We start from the raw sequence: 16,301 nt of genomic DNA on the forward strand, positions 1-16,301 counted from the left end.
TCGCATTCAAACCTACAGTCAATTTAGAGCCACCAGTTAGCCTAACCTGCATGTCTTTGGACTGTGGGGGAAACCAGGGCACCCGTAGGAAACCCACACAGACACAGGGAGAACATGCAAACTTCACATAGAAAGGACCCCATTGGCCACTGGGCTTGAACCCAGAACTTTCTTGCTGTGAGGTGACAGTGCTAACCACATCACCACTGTGCTGCCCCTAAATGGTTCATATGCCACTTTAATCTCTAAATCACTACAGTACAACACTCATTCATGAAAGTATTTTTATTTGGAAATAATTTCTTGTGTCTGTAACTCAGCAGGGACAGCTGCCCCAGGTGACGGGCAGGGAGCAGGGACAGCTGCCCCAGGTGACGGGCAGGGAGCAGGGACAGCTGCCCCAGGTGACGGGCAGGGAGCAGGGACAGCTGCCCCAGGTGACGGGCAGGGAGCAGGGACAGCTGCCCCAGGTGACGGGCAGGGAGCAGGGACAGCCATCCCAGGTGACATCCAGGAAGCAGGGACAGCCATCCCAGGTGACGTCCAGGGAGCAGGGACAGCCGCCCCAGGTGACGTCCGAGGAGCAGGGACAGCCACCCCAGGTGACGTCTGGGGAGCAGGGACAGCCGCCCCAGGTGACATCCGGGGAGCAGGGACAGCCGCCCCAGGTGACGTCCAGGGAGCAGGGACAGCCGTCCCAGGTGACGGGCAGGGAGCAGGGACAGCCGCCCCAGGTGACGTCCGGGGAGCAGGGACAGCCACCCCAGGTGACAGGCGGGGAGCAGGGACAGCCACCCCAGGTGACAGGCGGGGAGCAGGGACAGCCACCCCAGGTGACGGGTGGGGAGCAGGGACAGCCGCCCCAGGTGACGGGCGGGGAGCAGGGACAGCCGCCCCAGGTGACGGGCGGGGAGCAGGGACAGCCGCCCCAGGTGACGGGCGGGGAGCAGGGATAGCTGCCCCAGTTGACGTTCGGGGAGCAGGGACAGCCGCCCCAGGTGACGGGCAGGGAGCAGGGACAGCCGCCCCAAGTGACGGGCAGGGAGCAGGGACAGCCGCCCCAGGTGACGGGCAGGGAGCAGGGACAGCATGTAGAGAGTGGCGAGGTGAGCGAATTACAAATTATAGACTCGAGCAATGAGGTATAAGAGGCTGTGGTACAGATGGGTGACAAATTAAACCCAAAATGAAGTGTGTTAGTAGTGAGGCTACCCTGAGTCTCCAGAATATCTTCAGTGCTCCTTGCCAAGTTTGTGTAACTCTACTGAAGCGATGAACTTTCCTCCAAAATATTCTGTCATTTATGTACAATCTTTATTTAATCAAGTCATTTAATGGAGATCAAGTTTTCTTTTGCAAGAGAGACCTGAATACAGCAAATAGACCTCAGCACTGGACTCGCCACAGAATCAGTGGCTTTGATCCAATTTGAATTAAAAAAAAAAAAGAGTTTTGTTTGTAAAAATTGTTATAATTATTGTTCTAAAATAAATGTGAAGACTTACATATGACTCCTTTAACTGTTTGTTCAGGTCCAAATGCTCTGTAATAGGAGCCCCGGGGAGGGGTCCTGTAGGTGACCATCCTCCCATCCTCATCCAGCAAACCCAAGCCAGTAAACTCGGGAAACACTGGATAGTGTCCGTTGGTCCATTCTGTACTGTGTTGTTTGGAGATTGTGGGTTAGTTTGTGTCAGTTCTTCCACAGCATTACAGTTTGTGTCATGCAGTGCTGTTTGGAGAATTTTTTTAGAATGAATCTCAGGACCTTCAAAACGATTGTAAAGCTGTGCTGAAGCCTGAAGACCATGTAGAACGTGTGTGCATTTTTGAACCAGATAGGAAATAATCTGAACATGAATTAACTAAAATGAATTGAATTCATTTCATCGTCCATTGTTGAATTTGTGATTAGAACACCATGACCACCCACATGCACTTGAGGTTTACTCAACACTGTCTGTGCTCAGCACTTGTGTTGAGTCTCGGCAGATGTGCCTGTTTTTGGTTTCATGTAATACTAATTGCAAATCAGCACTAATGAAAAACAGTTGGTGAGTGTATTTCTTTAAGTATACAGTGGGGCAAAAAAGTATTTAGTCAGTCACCAATTGTGCAAGTTCTCCCACTTAAAAAGATGAGAGAGGCCTGTAATTTTCATCATAGGTATACCTCAACTATGAGAGACAAAATGAGAAAAAAAATCCAGAAAATCACATTGTCTGATTTTTAAAGAATTTATTTGCAAATTATGGTGGAAAATAAGTATTTGGTCAATAACAAAAGTTCATCTCAATACTTTGTCATATAGCCTTTGTTGGCAATGACAGAGGTCAAACGTTTTCTGTAAGTCTTCACAAGGTTTTCACACACTGTTGCTGGTATTTTGGCCCATTCCTCCATGCAGATCTCCTCTAGAGCAGTGATGTTTTGGGGCTGTCGCTGGGCAACACAGACTTTCAACTCCCTCCAAAGATTTTCTATGGGGTTGAGATCTGGAGACTGGCTAGGCCACTCCAGGACCTTGAAATGCTTCTTACGAAGCCACTCCTTCGTTGCCCAGGCGGTGTGTTTGGGATCATTGTCATGCTGAAAGACCCAGCCACGTTTCATCTTCAATGCCCTTGCTGATGGAAGGAGGTTCATCTCATCTCATTATCTCTAGCCGCTTTATCCTGTTCTACAGGGTCACAGGCAAGCTGGAGCCTATCCCAGCTGACTACTGGCGAAAGGCGGGGTACACCCTGGACAAGTCGCCAGGTCATCTCAGGGCTGACACATAGACACAGACAACCATTCACACTCACATTCACACCTACGGTCAATTTAGAGTCACCAGTTAACCTAACCTGCATGTCTTTGGACTGTGGGGGAAACCGGAGCACCTGGAGGAAACCCACGCGGACACGGGGAGAACATGCAAACTCCACACAGAAAGGCCCTTGCCGGCCACGGGGCTCGAACCCGGACCTTCTTGCTGTGAGGCGACAGCGCTAACCACTACACCACCGTGCCGCCCCTGGAAGGAGGTTTTCACTCAAAATCTCACAATACATGGCCCCATTCATTCTTTCCTTTACACGGATCAGTCGTCCTGGTCCCTTTGCAGAAAAACAGCCCCAAAGCATGATGTTTCCACCCCCATGCTTCACAGTAGGTATGGTGTTCTTTTGATGCAACTCAGCATTCTTTCTCCTCCAAACACGACAAGTTGAGTTTTTACCAAAAAGTTCTATTTTGGTTTCATCTGACCATATGACATTCTCCCAATCCTCTTCTGGATCATCCAAATGCTCTCTAGCAAACTTCAGACGGGCCTGGACATGTACTGGCTTAAGCAGGGGGACACGTCTGGCACTGCAGGATTTGAGTCCCTGGCGGCGTAGTGTGTTACTGATGGTAGCCTTTGTTACTTTGGTCCCAGCTCTCTGCAGGTCATTCACTAGGTCCCCCCGTGTGGTTCTGGGATTTTTGCTCACCGTTCTTGTGATCATTTTGACCCCACGGGGTGAGATCTTGCGTGGAGCCCCAGATCGAGGGAGATTATCAGTGGTCTTGTATGTCTTCCATTTTCTAATAATTGCTCCCACAGTTGATTTCTTCACACCAAGCTGCTTACCTATTGCAGATTCAGTCTTCCCAGCCTGGTGCAGGTCTACAATTTTGTTTCTGGTGTCCTTTGACAGCTCTTTGGTCTTGGCCATAGTGGAGTTTGGAGTGTGACTGTTTGAGGTTGTGGACAGGTGTCTTTTATACTGATAACGAGTTCAAACAGGTGCCATTAATACAGGTAACGAGTGGAGGACAGAGGAGCCTCTTAAAGAAGTTGTTACAGGTCTGTGAGAGCCAGAAATCTTGCTTGTTTGTAGGTGACCAAATACTTATTTTACCGAGGAATTTACCAATTAATTAATTCATTAAAAATCCTACAATGTGATTTCCTGGATTCTTTCCCCCCATTCTGTCTCTCATAGTTGAAGTGTACCTATGATGAAAATTACAGGCCTCTCTCATCTTTTTAAGTGGGAGAACTTGCACAATTGGTGGCTGACTAAATACTTTTTTGCCCCACTGTACATTTAATTGAGCTAGTTATGACAGTGGATGCACAATTGTGCAATCAATATGAACGGAATCTATAAAACCACTGTCACTCTGGTGGGTTTTAACCAGCATGTGAAATTCACTTGAGACACTTTTGTAGACAGACAATTTATATTAAGTGCAATTATGAGATTCAGATTAGACTGAGCATGTCCCCAAACTGAACAAACACTGGGTTGAATTCAGAGTTCGTGGCATAAATTGAAACAATCCATATTCAGGCTTGTGCTCAGCTGATGTTTAACTTGATCTTGTGTAGAATTTTCTTAAAATGCTCCTAGGGTTTTCTTTAAAACAAGCCCAAAGACATTCAGGTAATAAAAGAAGACATGACATAAAATGTAGCTCGACTAATCTATTATTATACAAAGAAGGCAAGTTTCACATAAACATGTACAAGTCAGCAAATGTATTCAGTTTAATTGTCATGAATAGTCTTTTACATTTTTACAGCTTTTACATGTCGCTGGTCCACGTGGGTCATGAGGAACTTTATGAAGGAGTCTTTGTACCTTAGCATTTCATTTACGAGGGCACTAAAGCCCCCCAACATGGCTGTCTGTCAGACCCCAAGAATAATCCCAGATTCCTTTGAAAATAAACCAGATGTCTGAATGGAAAGTGTGTGTGTGTGGTGCGTAGAAAGCAAATAATGGCTGTTGAATTGGGGTTTACAGTTTATTCCTCATTCCCATATCTGGCATTGATCAAACTTAATTATTGGTCAGCTGGTAAAGTTTGAGTCCACTGCTGATCCTTCAATGACAACTCCTTCATTCAGATCTGAAACTTCTGTCGTTGTTTGCAGCACTTTATTTACATGCAGTATACTGGTAATGAAGACAGATTTTCTCTCTTATGTAATTTAGGATTAGTAGAACCGCTTCAGTCACACTCTTCTGGCCAGAGGAGAGAAACTGCAGACAGACGTCGCAGAAGTGGCAGCCTCGACTCGAACCCAGATATTTTCAAAGTCGCCAGCTCCAGTGACGCTGAGAAAGGTGACTCACGGATGTTAATCACAAATTAGTCAGCTTGTTTTGATTTGGTTTTAGACGCTCTGTGTGGAATATTGTGGTGGTCACATAGCATTAGAATTAAGTCAGTCAGGGATTATCCATGGGGGGGGTCTTTGCACGCATGATTTCAAACACGATTCATACTTGTATGCTCTCTCCGTTGCAGGTGTTCCCAGGATGGGTCAGCTGCTCGGGTCTGGAAACCCCAATGTGGAGCGTATTGTTTCTCTTCCGTCCAATACCACTCCCCCTGGCTCCTTTCTGCTGCCCTCTTACCCTCTGACCACGCTGCCAAGGGTCCAGTTAACTCCCACACTGTCCCGCAGATGCCAGGCTGACTCCACCCTCTCAATGTCCAACACATGGCCCAACAATCGAGAGATGAGCCCACATCGCAGGGTGCCCAGTCCATGGAGGAATAATAATGGTGATGGCATTACGGAAAAATTCTCACATACAGTGGTGCTTGAAAGTTTGTGAACCCTTTAGAATTTCCTATATTTCTGCATAAATATGACCTGAAACATAATCAGATTTTCACACAAGTTCTAAAAGTAGATAAAGAGAACCCAGTTAAACAAATGAGACAAAAATATTATACTTGGTCATTTATTTATTGAGGAAAATGATCCAGTATTACATATGTGAGTGGCGAAAGTATGTGAACATTTGCTTTCAGTATCTGCTGTGACCCCCTTGTGCAGCAATAACTGCAACTAAACATTTCCAGTAACTGTTGATCAGTCCTGCACACCAGCTTGGAGGAATTTTAGCCCATTCCTCCGTACAGAACCGCTTCAAATCTGGGATGTTGGTGGGTTTCCTCACATGAACTGCTCACTTCAGGTCCTTCCACAACATTTCGATTGGATCAAGGTCAGGACTTTGACTTGGCCATTCCAAAACATTAACTTTATTCTTCTTTAACCATTCTTTGGTAGAACGACTTGTGTGCTTCGTGTCGTTGTCTTGCTGCATGACCCACCTTCTTCTTGGGTTCATGGACAGATGTCCTGATATTTTCCTTTACAATTCACTGGTATAATTCAGAATTCATTGTTCCATCAATGATGGCAAGCTGTCCTGGCCCAGATGCAGCAAAACAGGCCCAAAACATGATACTACCACCACCATGTTTCACAGATGGGATAAGGTTCTTATGCTGGAATGCAGTCTTTTCCTTTCACCAAACATGATGCTTCTCACTTAAACTAAAAAGTTCTATTTTGGTCTCACCCATCCTCAAAACATTTTTCCAATAGCCTTCTGGCTTGTCCACATGATCTTGAGCAAACTGCAGACGAGCAGCAATGTTCTTTTTGGAGAGCAGTGGCTTTCTCCTTGCAACCCTGCCATGCACACCATTGTTGTTCAGTGTTCTCCTGATGGTGGACTCATGAACATTAACATTAACATTGAGAGAGGCCTTCAGTTGCTTAGAAGTTACCCTGGGGTCCTTTGTGACCGTGCCGATTATTACATGCCTTGCTCTTGGAGTGATCTTTGTTGGTCGACCACTCCTGGGGAGGGTAACAATGGCCTTGAATTTCCTCCATTTCTACACAATCTGTCTGACTGTGGATTGGTGGAGTCTAAACTCTTGAGAGATGGTTTTGTAACCTTTTCCAGCCTGATGAGCATAAACAACGCTTTTTCTGAGGTCCTCAGAAATCTTCTTTGTTCGTGCCATGATACAGTTCCACAAACGTGTTGTGATGATCAGCCTTTGATAGATCACTGTTCTTTAAATAAAACAGGGTGCCCACTCACACCTGACTGTCATCCCATTGATTGAAAACATCTGACTCTAATTTCACCTTCAAATTAACTGCTCATCCTAAAGGTTCACATACTTTTGCCACTCGCAGGTATGTAATATTGGATCATTTTCCTCAATAAATAAATGACCAAGTATAATATTTTTGTCTCATTTGTTGAACTGGGTTCTCTTTATCTACGTTTAGGACTTGTGTGAAAATCTGATGTTGTTTTAGGTCATATTTATGCAGAAATATAGAAAATTCTAAAGGGTTCACAAACTTTCAAGCACCACTGTAACTGTAAATTATGATAGAGTTTAAGTATATCGCAGTAGTAGGATGTTCTAGACACTGATATTAGACACACTGCATATATCTGTTAGGAGAAGCCACAAGTGCACGTTAAATTGGCATTAAAACCTCTGTACCTCATGTACAGTTATACTCTAAAAAATGATAAACCCTGCACATTCTGTATTGATATGTTAGTGTATAGTCAGTACATTGACATGAATAACTCCTCATATAAAAGGTGATCTAGTTCAAGTTAAAAGTCCTAGTAACCTGTGGGACTGTTTACTGTGGAAAACCTAGAGAATACAGAAAGGTCCAAGACATGAAACAATAAGGTTTCAGGTGCATTTTTTTTTGGCATCTGTCCATCTCAAGAAAAGATGGTTGCGCCATGGTCAGTCCTGTTGAGCGCAGCGTCTGGAGTGCCTCAGCAATCCAATCCTTGCACGGCAGTCTCTTCCACAGGTGCTGTAGACAAAGTTGGATTTTGGATCGGAGGCATGAGTTTGTTGTCTCTGCTTCCTGTGTTGCCTTCTGTCTTCCAGCTGCTTGTTGCGTCTTTCTTCGCCCCTCTTGATACCTTCTCAGACAGCACCACACCAGCTGCTTCGGTCACCTGTAAGCTGTTCCCAGTTAACTGGGTCGATGTCTGTCAGTTTTAGATCATGTTTACTAACGTCTTTGTAGCGCAGTGCTGGGCGGCCCACTGGGTGTCAACCTATGGCCAGCTTGCCATACCTGACACCCTTTGGGATGCAGCCGTCTTGCATTTGGTGCATGTGTCCCAGCCAGTGCAGTTGTCTCTGTCAAAGTAGAAGATACATGCTCAGGGAGCCAGCTTGCTCCAGAACGGCAGCATTGGTAACTCCATCTCGCCATGGGATGCTGAAGACACATACCTGGTACACTGAGTTTGGTGTCCAGGGTCAGCTGGTTGTTAGTCCACACTCTCTTGCTCAGTTTGCTATCACATCAGCAGCTCTGGCAATCCACTTGTCGATTTCACTATCGAGTGACAGGTTGCTACTGCTGATGGAGCCCAGGTAAGCGGAGTTGTCAGTAACCTCAAGCACTTCGCCGTCAATGCTGATTGAGGGTGGAGCAGGGATGTCTTGGCCCATGACATTGGTCTTCGTAATGCTGATAGTCAGTCCAAGCTTCCTGCAGGCATGGACAAAGTGGTTGATCAGCTGCTGAAGGGCCTCCTCAGTATGTGAAATCAAGGCAGTGTCATCAGCGAACAGCAATTCTGTAATGAGGACTGTGCAAATCTTGGTCTTTGCCCTTAGGCGAGCCAAGTTGAACAGCTTCCAATTGCTTTGTGCGTACAGTAGGTTGATGTCTTCGGCAAAGCACTTGAATGTGAAGTTCAGTAGCAAAGGGAAGAAAATGCCAAACGGAGTTGGTGCAAGGACACATCCTTGTTTCACACTGCTCTTGATTGAGAAAGGGTCAGAGGTGTCCCTGTTGTGGCTCACCACACCCTGCATGTCCTCGTGGAAAGAGGTTATAATGTTGAGCAACTGTGGGGGGCAGCCAATTTTCTTTAGCAGCTGGTACATACCTCTCCAGCTCGCAAGGTCAAATGCCTTGGTCAGATTGATGAAGGTGATATATAACGGCATGTATTGTTCTTGAAATTTCTCTTGGAGCGGATGTATAGAGAAGATCATATCAACTGTGGATCTCTCTGCCCTGAAGCCGCACTGGGATTCTGGATAGATGTGATCGGCAAGGACTTGAAGTTGGGTTAGAATCACACAGGCGAAGAACCTGCCCACAGCACTCAGCAGGGAAATAACCCGGTAACTGTTGCAGTCACTGCGGTCACCCTTGTTTTTATATAGGGTGACGATCTTGCTATTTTGCATGTCCTGTGGTACCTTGCCTTCCCTTCAGCACAGACACAGGAGCTCATAAAGTGGTTTTAGTAAGGCTGGCTTTCCGCATTTGAGGACCTCCGGTGATGTGCTGTCCTGTCCTGGTGCTTTTCCACACATTAGGGCATCAATGGCTTTGCTGAGTTCGTCCACAGTTGGTTCAGTGTCCAGGTCTTCCAGGACAGGCAGGTCTTCAATGATGCCAAGCGCTGCTTGAGTGATGGAGTTTTCTGTGGAGTACAGGTCTAGGTAGTATTCGACCCATTGACCCGTTTGTTTTTTGTCTGCAGTTGCCTCTCCTGTCTTAGATTTGAGAGGTGTATACTTCTTTGTTGGTTTGTCTGTTGCTTGTTTGATGCCCTCATACATGCTCCTGATGTTGCCAGTGTCCAATTCCAGCTGAATGTCGCCTGACATTTGAAGCCAATAGCCATTTGTGCAGTGATGAGCAGTTTGTTGGGTCTTGCGGCGAGCGTCTTTCAATACCTGCAGATTTTGCAGACTTGGCTCATGCTTATAAGTGATTAGTGCACTATGTTTGGCATCAATAACCAGCTCTAACACTTATATGCTAGCCTCAAACCAGTCTGCATTCTGCTGCTCTTTCTTGCCATAAGTCATGACGGCAGCACTGTACAGTAGATGGTGCTGCAGAGAGAATTCCATCTGTCTTCTCCACACTGCGATTGATCGCTAGCCAAGGACTCTTCAAGTCTTTCTGTTGTTACAAATGCCTGGCTCAGGGCACAGCAACATGGAAGGGGAGGCCACAGATGGATAGCAATAATCAAATAATGTTTATTAAAAATAAATGAATAACAACTGAGGTTAAATCAAGTCAGTATAAACGTCAGCCATGACGTTATCCATGCCCTGTATGTGCTGAATTTGCAAATTATAGGGCTGCAGAAATGAGGCCCAGGGCATTAGGTGCTTTTCAAAGAATGGAGGAAAAATCAGTGGATTATGGTCTGAATAAACAGTAACGGGAACAGCTCATCTGCCTAGGTAAACATCAAAATGTTGTAGCCCCATATTAGCATTAGTGTTTCCTTCTCAATAGCAGAATAATTTAATTCCAAACAGTTAAACTTTTTAGAAAAGAAAAACGGGCCGCTCTATGCCATGCTTATCTGTCTGCAAAAGTACAGCACCCACACCCACATGACTAGCGTCAACTTGCATCTGAAATGGTTGATCTAATCGGGGTGCCATCAGAACAGGAGTTGAGGTCAACAACAACTTTACATAATTAAAGGCAGCTTTGCAGACTGCGGTCCACTCATATTTAACTCTAGTCTTCAACAGATTAGTTAAAGGGGCAACCATGGTGGAAAAGTTGGCACAAAAACCTCTATAATATCCCACCATATCCAGGAAATGACGAAGTTCTGGTTTGGTAGTTGGAACAGGGAAATTATTAATGGCAACCACCTTCACATGTACAGGCCTTACCTTTCCTTGCCCCACCACCTTCCTGAATGACAAAACAGTGGCCATTGCAAACTCACTGTAAGACGAGCATCTACCAGGTGGGTGAATTGAGGTATTTCACCTGACGTCACAGGTTCACATGATGCCCCGGTGTCCGCCATTTTGAAGGTCAAGCTAGCTAATGTCAACAACATAGTAGCTAGTATGTTACTGTAGCAATGTTTACGTTCAGTCATTTGGATGACTGTTAAAACCTTTCAGTCTCAAGTTTTTCCTTTACTGTATTTACTAGTTTACTGTAATTATGATCCAGCAGCTATTTACACCGGATCCAGTGTAAATAGCTGCCGGAGCGCGCTCCGGCTTGCTCCCCCTCAAATTAAGCAGCACGCTCCGGCTTGCTCCCGGAGTGCTCCGGCCGAGGTTCCGGAGCGTGCTCCGGCTTGCTCCCCCTCAAATTAAGCAGCGCGCTCCGGTTTGCTTAACGGGTCATGTCTCAACAGACTAAGAAGTTATTCAATGACATTTAATAACATTTTGTTTATCCTGAGGACCAAAAGTAAATGAAAATGTGAACAAACCTTAGCTGTAATAAGATGGCGACCACCGGCTCCAGGGACGACCCGCTGATGTAGGCATGTTACCCAGCCTGACACAAAATATTTGTAGGCATCCAAACTCTTATACGCTTTCAGATCAATACCTGTGTATGGCGATGGGTTTTTAACGACATAGGTATACAGATCATGTGGGCCGAAGTCAGGTAAAGACGAGGGCTTCGTGTACTTCCGTATGTCAGTGAACAATCCTGGTGGAAGCAGGTAAACGTCGTTCTCTAAACCTGCTAACCTCAATTTTTGCAAATACCTCTCCCTCTGCTCGCCCTGTAAATGCCCTACGTCGCTGGATAGTGAAGGTGTTTTCTGCATCTCGCTCCTTTTTCTTTTATGTTTTTCGTTTGTCGCCTTCCTCGCATTCAAACTGATTTGAGCCGTGACGTCCAAAATGGCAGCCTAACGATGCATCACATGACTTGGTCACGTGGGTGAAAAACCTCAATAGAGCTTGAATGCACTCCAAGTGTTCAGACCAGTCATCAGTATATATACAGTGGTGCTTGAAAGTTTGTGAACCCTTTAGAATTTTCTACATTTCTGGATAAATATGACCTAAAACATCATCAGATTTTCACACAAGTCCTAAAAGTAGATAAAGAGAACCCAGTTAAACAAATGAGACAAAAATATTATACTTGGTCGTTTATTTGTTGAGGAAAATGATCCAATATTGCATATCTGTGAGTGGCAAAAGTATGTGAACCTCTAGGATTAGCAGTTAATTTGAAGGTGAAATTAGAGTCAGGTGTTTTCAATCAATGGGATGACAATCAGGTGTGAGTGGGCACCCTGTTTTATTTAAAGAACAGGGATCTATCAAAGTCTGATCTTCACAACACATGTTTGTGGAAGTGTATCATGGCACAAACAAAGGAGATTTCTGAGGACCTCAGAAAAAGCGTTGTTGATGCTCATCAGGCTGGAAAAGGTTACAAAACCATCTCTAAAGAGTTTGGACTCCACCAATCCACAGTCAGACAGATTGTGTACAAATGGAGGAAATTCAAGACCATTGTTACCCTCCCCAGGAGTGGTGGACCAACAAAGATCACTCCAAGAGCAAGGCGTGTAATAGTCGGCGAGGTCACAAAGGACCCCAGGGTAACTTCTAAGTAGAGCCCTGCACTCCCGCGGGAGTCCCGCGGGACTCGCGGGACCCGCCGCAAAGCAGTGCGGCGCGGGACAAATTTTGAAAGCTCATTGCGGGCGGGACCGGAAGTGCACATATGCGTGCGCGGGCGGGAGTGCACATATGTGGCGCGGGCGGGAGCGGTGATAAGCTGCAGTCCCGCTAACTAAAAATGTGTTTGAAATAAAATGTATAAATTATTAATTTATGTCTATCATATATAATTTGCACTGGATATTTTATTTGGCATTAATAAAAACATTTTAAGATGTCTAAATTTGCAGAGAGAGTTAGATTGCCAGAAGAATAGCATCTTAAATTTGCCATTGATCACGCTAACTGGAAATCCTTTGAACACTCTAATGACTCGCAGTTCACACTCAGCTAGCAAGAGAACTATGAGTGAAGTGATTTACGGCTTGCGTTAGTCTACAACTTTAGTCAGAGAGACATGTTACACAGTGACGGTAGGCTTGACTCAATGCTATCCCAGAAATCCTTCCTGTAATATGCAAATTTGGCTGTCCAATCAGAGGCGGCCAAATTTGCATATTACAGGAAGGATTTCTGGGATAGCATTGAGTCAAGCCTACCGTCACTGTGTAACATGTCTCTCTGACTAAAGTTGTAGACTAACTCAAGCAGTAAATCAATTCACTTCTCTTACTAGGTCTGCTTTGCAATTAAAAAAAAAAAAAAACACACACCATTGGTACAAAGCAAGCCCATTCACTTTTTTATGCTGATCAGAGAATTACAATGGTTTCTCATGTGATAAAAATGTGTGATTCGCGATTAAGTATTTTAATCATTTGACAGCACTGATTATTATTATTAGAGACAGTACATGCTGAATTCCGAAACAAGGTAAATAATAACAACATGAGCTGTAGATATTTATGCTGAAATCCACTCAAAGTAGGGGGTGGGGCACTATCACGCTGTGTCAAGACAAGAACTTTCCTGAGAAATAACGCGAATGTCTGCATCATGCGGAATTTGCGGGCGGGAGCGGGACTGAAAATCATAATTTTTTTGTGGGTGCGGGCGGGAGCGGGACTGAAAATCATAATTCTTTGCGGGCGCGGGCGGGAGTGGGAATGCACAATGCGGGCGGGAGCGGGACTGAAAAATCCGACCCGCGCAGACCTCTACTTCTAAGCAATTGAAGGCCTTTCTCACATTGACTAATGTTAATGTTCATGAGTCCACCATCAGGAGAACACTGAACAACAATGGTGTGCATGGTAGGGTTGCAAGGAGAAAGCCACTGCTCTCCAAAAAGAACATTGCTGCTCATCTGCAGTTTGCTAAAGATGACATAGACAAGCCAGAAGGCTATTGGAAAAATGTTTTGTGGATGGATGAGACCAAAATAGAATGTTTTGGTTTAAATGAGAAGCGTTATGTTTGGAGAAAGGAAAGTACTGCATTCCAGCATAAGAACCTTATCCCATCTTTGAAACGTGGTGGTGGTAGTATCATGGTTTGGGCCTGTTTTTCTGCATCTGGGCCAGGACGGCTTGCCATCATTGATGGAACAATTAATTCTGAATTATACCAGCGAATTCTAAAGGAAAATGTCAGGACATTTGTCCATGAACTGAATCTCAAGAGAAGGTGGGTCATGCAGCAAGACAACGACACGAAGCACACAAGTCGTTCTACCAAAGAATGGTTAAAGAAGAATAAAGTTAATGTTTTGGAATGGCCAAGTCAAAGTCCTGACCTTAATCCAGTCGAAATGTTGTGGAAGGACCTGAAGCGAGCAGTTCATGTGAGGAAACCCACCAACATCCCACAGTTGAAGCTGTTCTGTACAGAGGAATGGGCTAAAATTCCTCCAAGCTGGTGTGCAGGACTGATCAACAGTTACCGGAAATGTTTAGTTGCAGTTATTGCTGCACAAGGGGGTCACACCAGATACTGAAAGCAAAGGTTCACATACTTTTGCCACTCATAGATATGTAATATTGGATCATTTTCCTCAATAAATAAATGACCAAGTATAATATTTTTGTCTCATTTGTTTAACTGGGTTCTCTTTATCTACTTTTAGGACTTGTGTGAAAATCTGATGATATTTTAGGTCATATTTATGCATAAATGTAGAAAATTCTAAAGGGTTCACAAACTTTCAAGCACCACTGTACTATGACATCATCCAAATATACTGGACAGCCCTGTAAGCCTGAGACAATGCGGTTCATCAAATGTTGAAATGTGGCGGATGCATTCCGCAGCCCAAAACTCATCATGGAACTAGAAAAGCACTTGGAGAGCGCAGACCTCCGCCAAGAATCCTTTAAAAAAAATCTGGGATCCAGAAGGTGATCCGGATCACTGCCAAATTTAATGGATTGTTACTTGTGCCCAGTCACACTTCTGGAAAAAATTTCAGAGCAATCCGTTCATAACTTTTTTTGTAATGTTGCTGAGGCAGGGAGCATGGGTGTGTGTGAGAAAGAAAGAGAGGAATTGAGGGGGAAGTAAAAAAAAAAAAAACTAGCTACATCCCATACCATTTGGCTAATTACACACAATGCTAACATAGCGTTGCTAAATATGCAAGCTAGCTAAATGTTAGCAACTTGCGATAGCTTATGAATATATACATATATCTTTTAATATTTGAATATTAAAAAAAACAAAAAGGAGTCCTTTTTTAAACGTATACAGCTCTATTTAATAAACTTTATTAGCCACTTTCCTAGCTAGCGCTTCATTAAAATTCTCTGCATTTTGTTTACGCCACCGGCTGCTATGGCTGCGACTGTGATTTCATTTCATCCAGAACTCCGTCCCAAACCGGCCACTACTACCCTAACTAGCCTGCCTAAATAGCGCACTTCTTCATTGTGTTCCAACACACTACCTAGTGTGCTAGTTTGCGATTTGAGACATTGCCAGCACAGCAGACTGTTATATACAATTAGCGCCCCTGCTGGCTGGAATGAATAGTAGGAATATCACTGCGCATGCGCTGTACTGAATCAACCCAAAAAAATGACACAGTAGAAAAGCACTCCTTTAAAAAAATCCGGGATCCAGAAGGTGATCCGGATCACAGCCAAAATTTAATGGATTGTTACTTGTGCCCAGTCACACCTCTGGAAAAAATTTCAGACCAATCCGTTCATTACTTTTTCCGTAATGTTGCTAACAGACAAACAAACAAACGCTACCGAAAACATAACCTCCTTGGCGGAGGTAATAAGAATACAAGCCAGGTGGTGTTCTAAAGGCCGAAACCTCCCAAGCACTAGGTGACAATGGAACCTGATAGTAACCTTTAAGTAAATCAAATTTACTTACAAACCGGGCTGATCCTACCCTGTCCACAGTCTTCTACTCTAGAGAGCAGAAATGAATCTAGCTTTGTTTTTAGTTTATGATAATCAGTGCAGAATCTAAATGTCCCATCAGGTTTATTAACCAATATGCAGAGTGAGGACCAGCTTGCATAAGAAGGTTTTGCCAAACCATTATCCAAGAGGTACATCACCTCTGCCTCTAGATGACGCTGTTTCTCTGGTGGCACCTAGTAAAACTGCTGCTTTATTGGCTCTGCATCACCAACATCAATATCATGCTCAATTAGGTGTGTACAGGATGGCGTATCTGAAAACAAAGATGGAAAATCAGAAATTAAAGACTTAACGTCTGATGCTCTCTCTATTGGCAAGTGGCCAAGTCTCTAGTTTTGCCAACTTCTCTGAATTTTTCAGCTGAGGCTGCAGCACACGATCATCTGAACCAACCACATCATCAGCACTATAAGCTGCCACTATGTAGGGAGAACTGCGACATGTCCCAGTGATTGCAGCCAGGGCTACAGACTTACCCTGGTCACCAGTGTCTGCCACCCCAAACACTGAGGACCGTTTGTAATATTGTGTCTTGCAAAAGTATTCATCCCTCTTGGTGTTTGTCCTGTTTTGTTGCATTACAAGATGGAACGAGTGTTGCCAGGCAAAACAAACCTCTCCCGGTAGCACTTATGATGAATATGAAGGAAGATATTGCGAAAAAAATAGGTACCCTATGGGTATGTGTGGCTACTG

The 16,301-nt window shown here is 44.6% G+C and overlaps 1 protein-coding gene across 7 annotated transcripts in view; it reads left to right on the forward strand.

Moving 5' to 3' along the window:
- The window catches only part of LOC132894137 (TOG array regulator of axonemal microtubules protein 1), a 144,001-nt gene that overhangs the window by 47,123 nt on the left and 80,577 nt on the right, over positions 1–16,301 (forward strand). For all 7 annotated transcript variants that reach the window (XM_060933503.1, XM_060933502.1, XM_060933508.1 and 4 more), the window contains exons 4-5: positions 4,974–5,105; positions 5,290–5,550. In XM_060933503.1, the coding sequence (XP_060789486.1) occupies positions 4,974–5,105; positions 5,290–5,550 (393 nt within the window). The remainder of the gene's footprint in view (positions 1–4,973; positions 5,106–5,289; positions 5,551–16,301) is intronic.

Source organism: Neoarius graeffei, chromosome 11, assembly GCF_027579695.1.
Source record: "Neoarius graeffei isolate fNeoGra1 chromosome 11, fNeoGra1.pri, whole genome shotgun sequence".
Classification (NCBI taxonomy): Eukaryota; Metazoa; Chordata; class Actinopteri; order Siluriformes; family Ariidae; genus Neoarius; species Neoarius graeffei.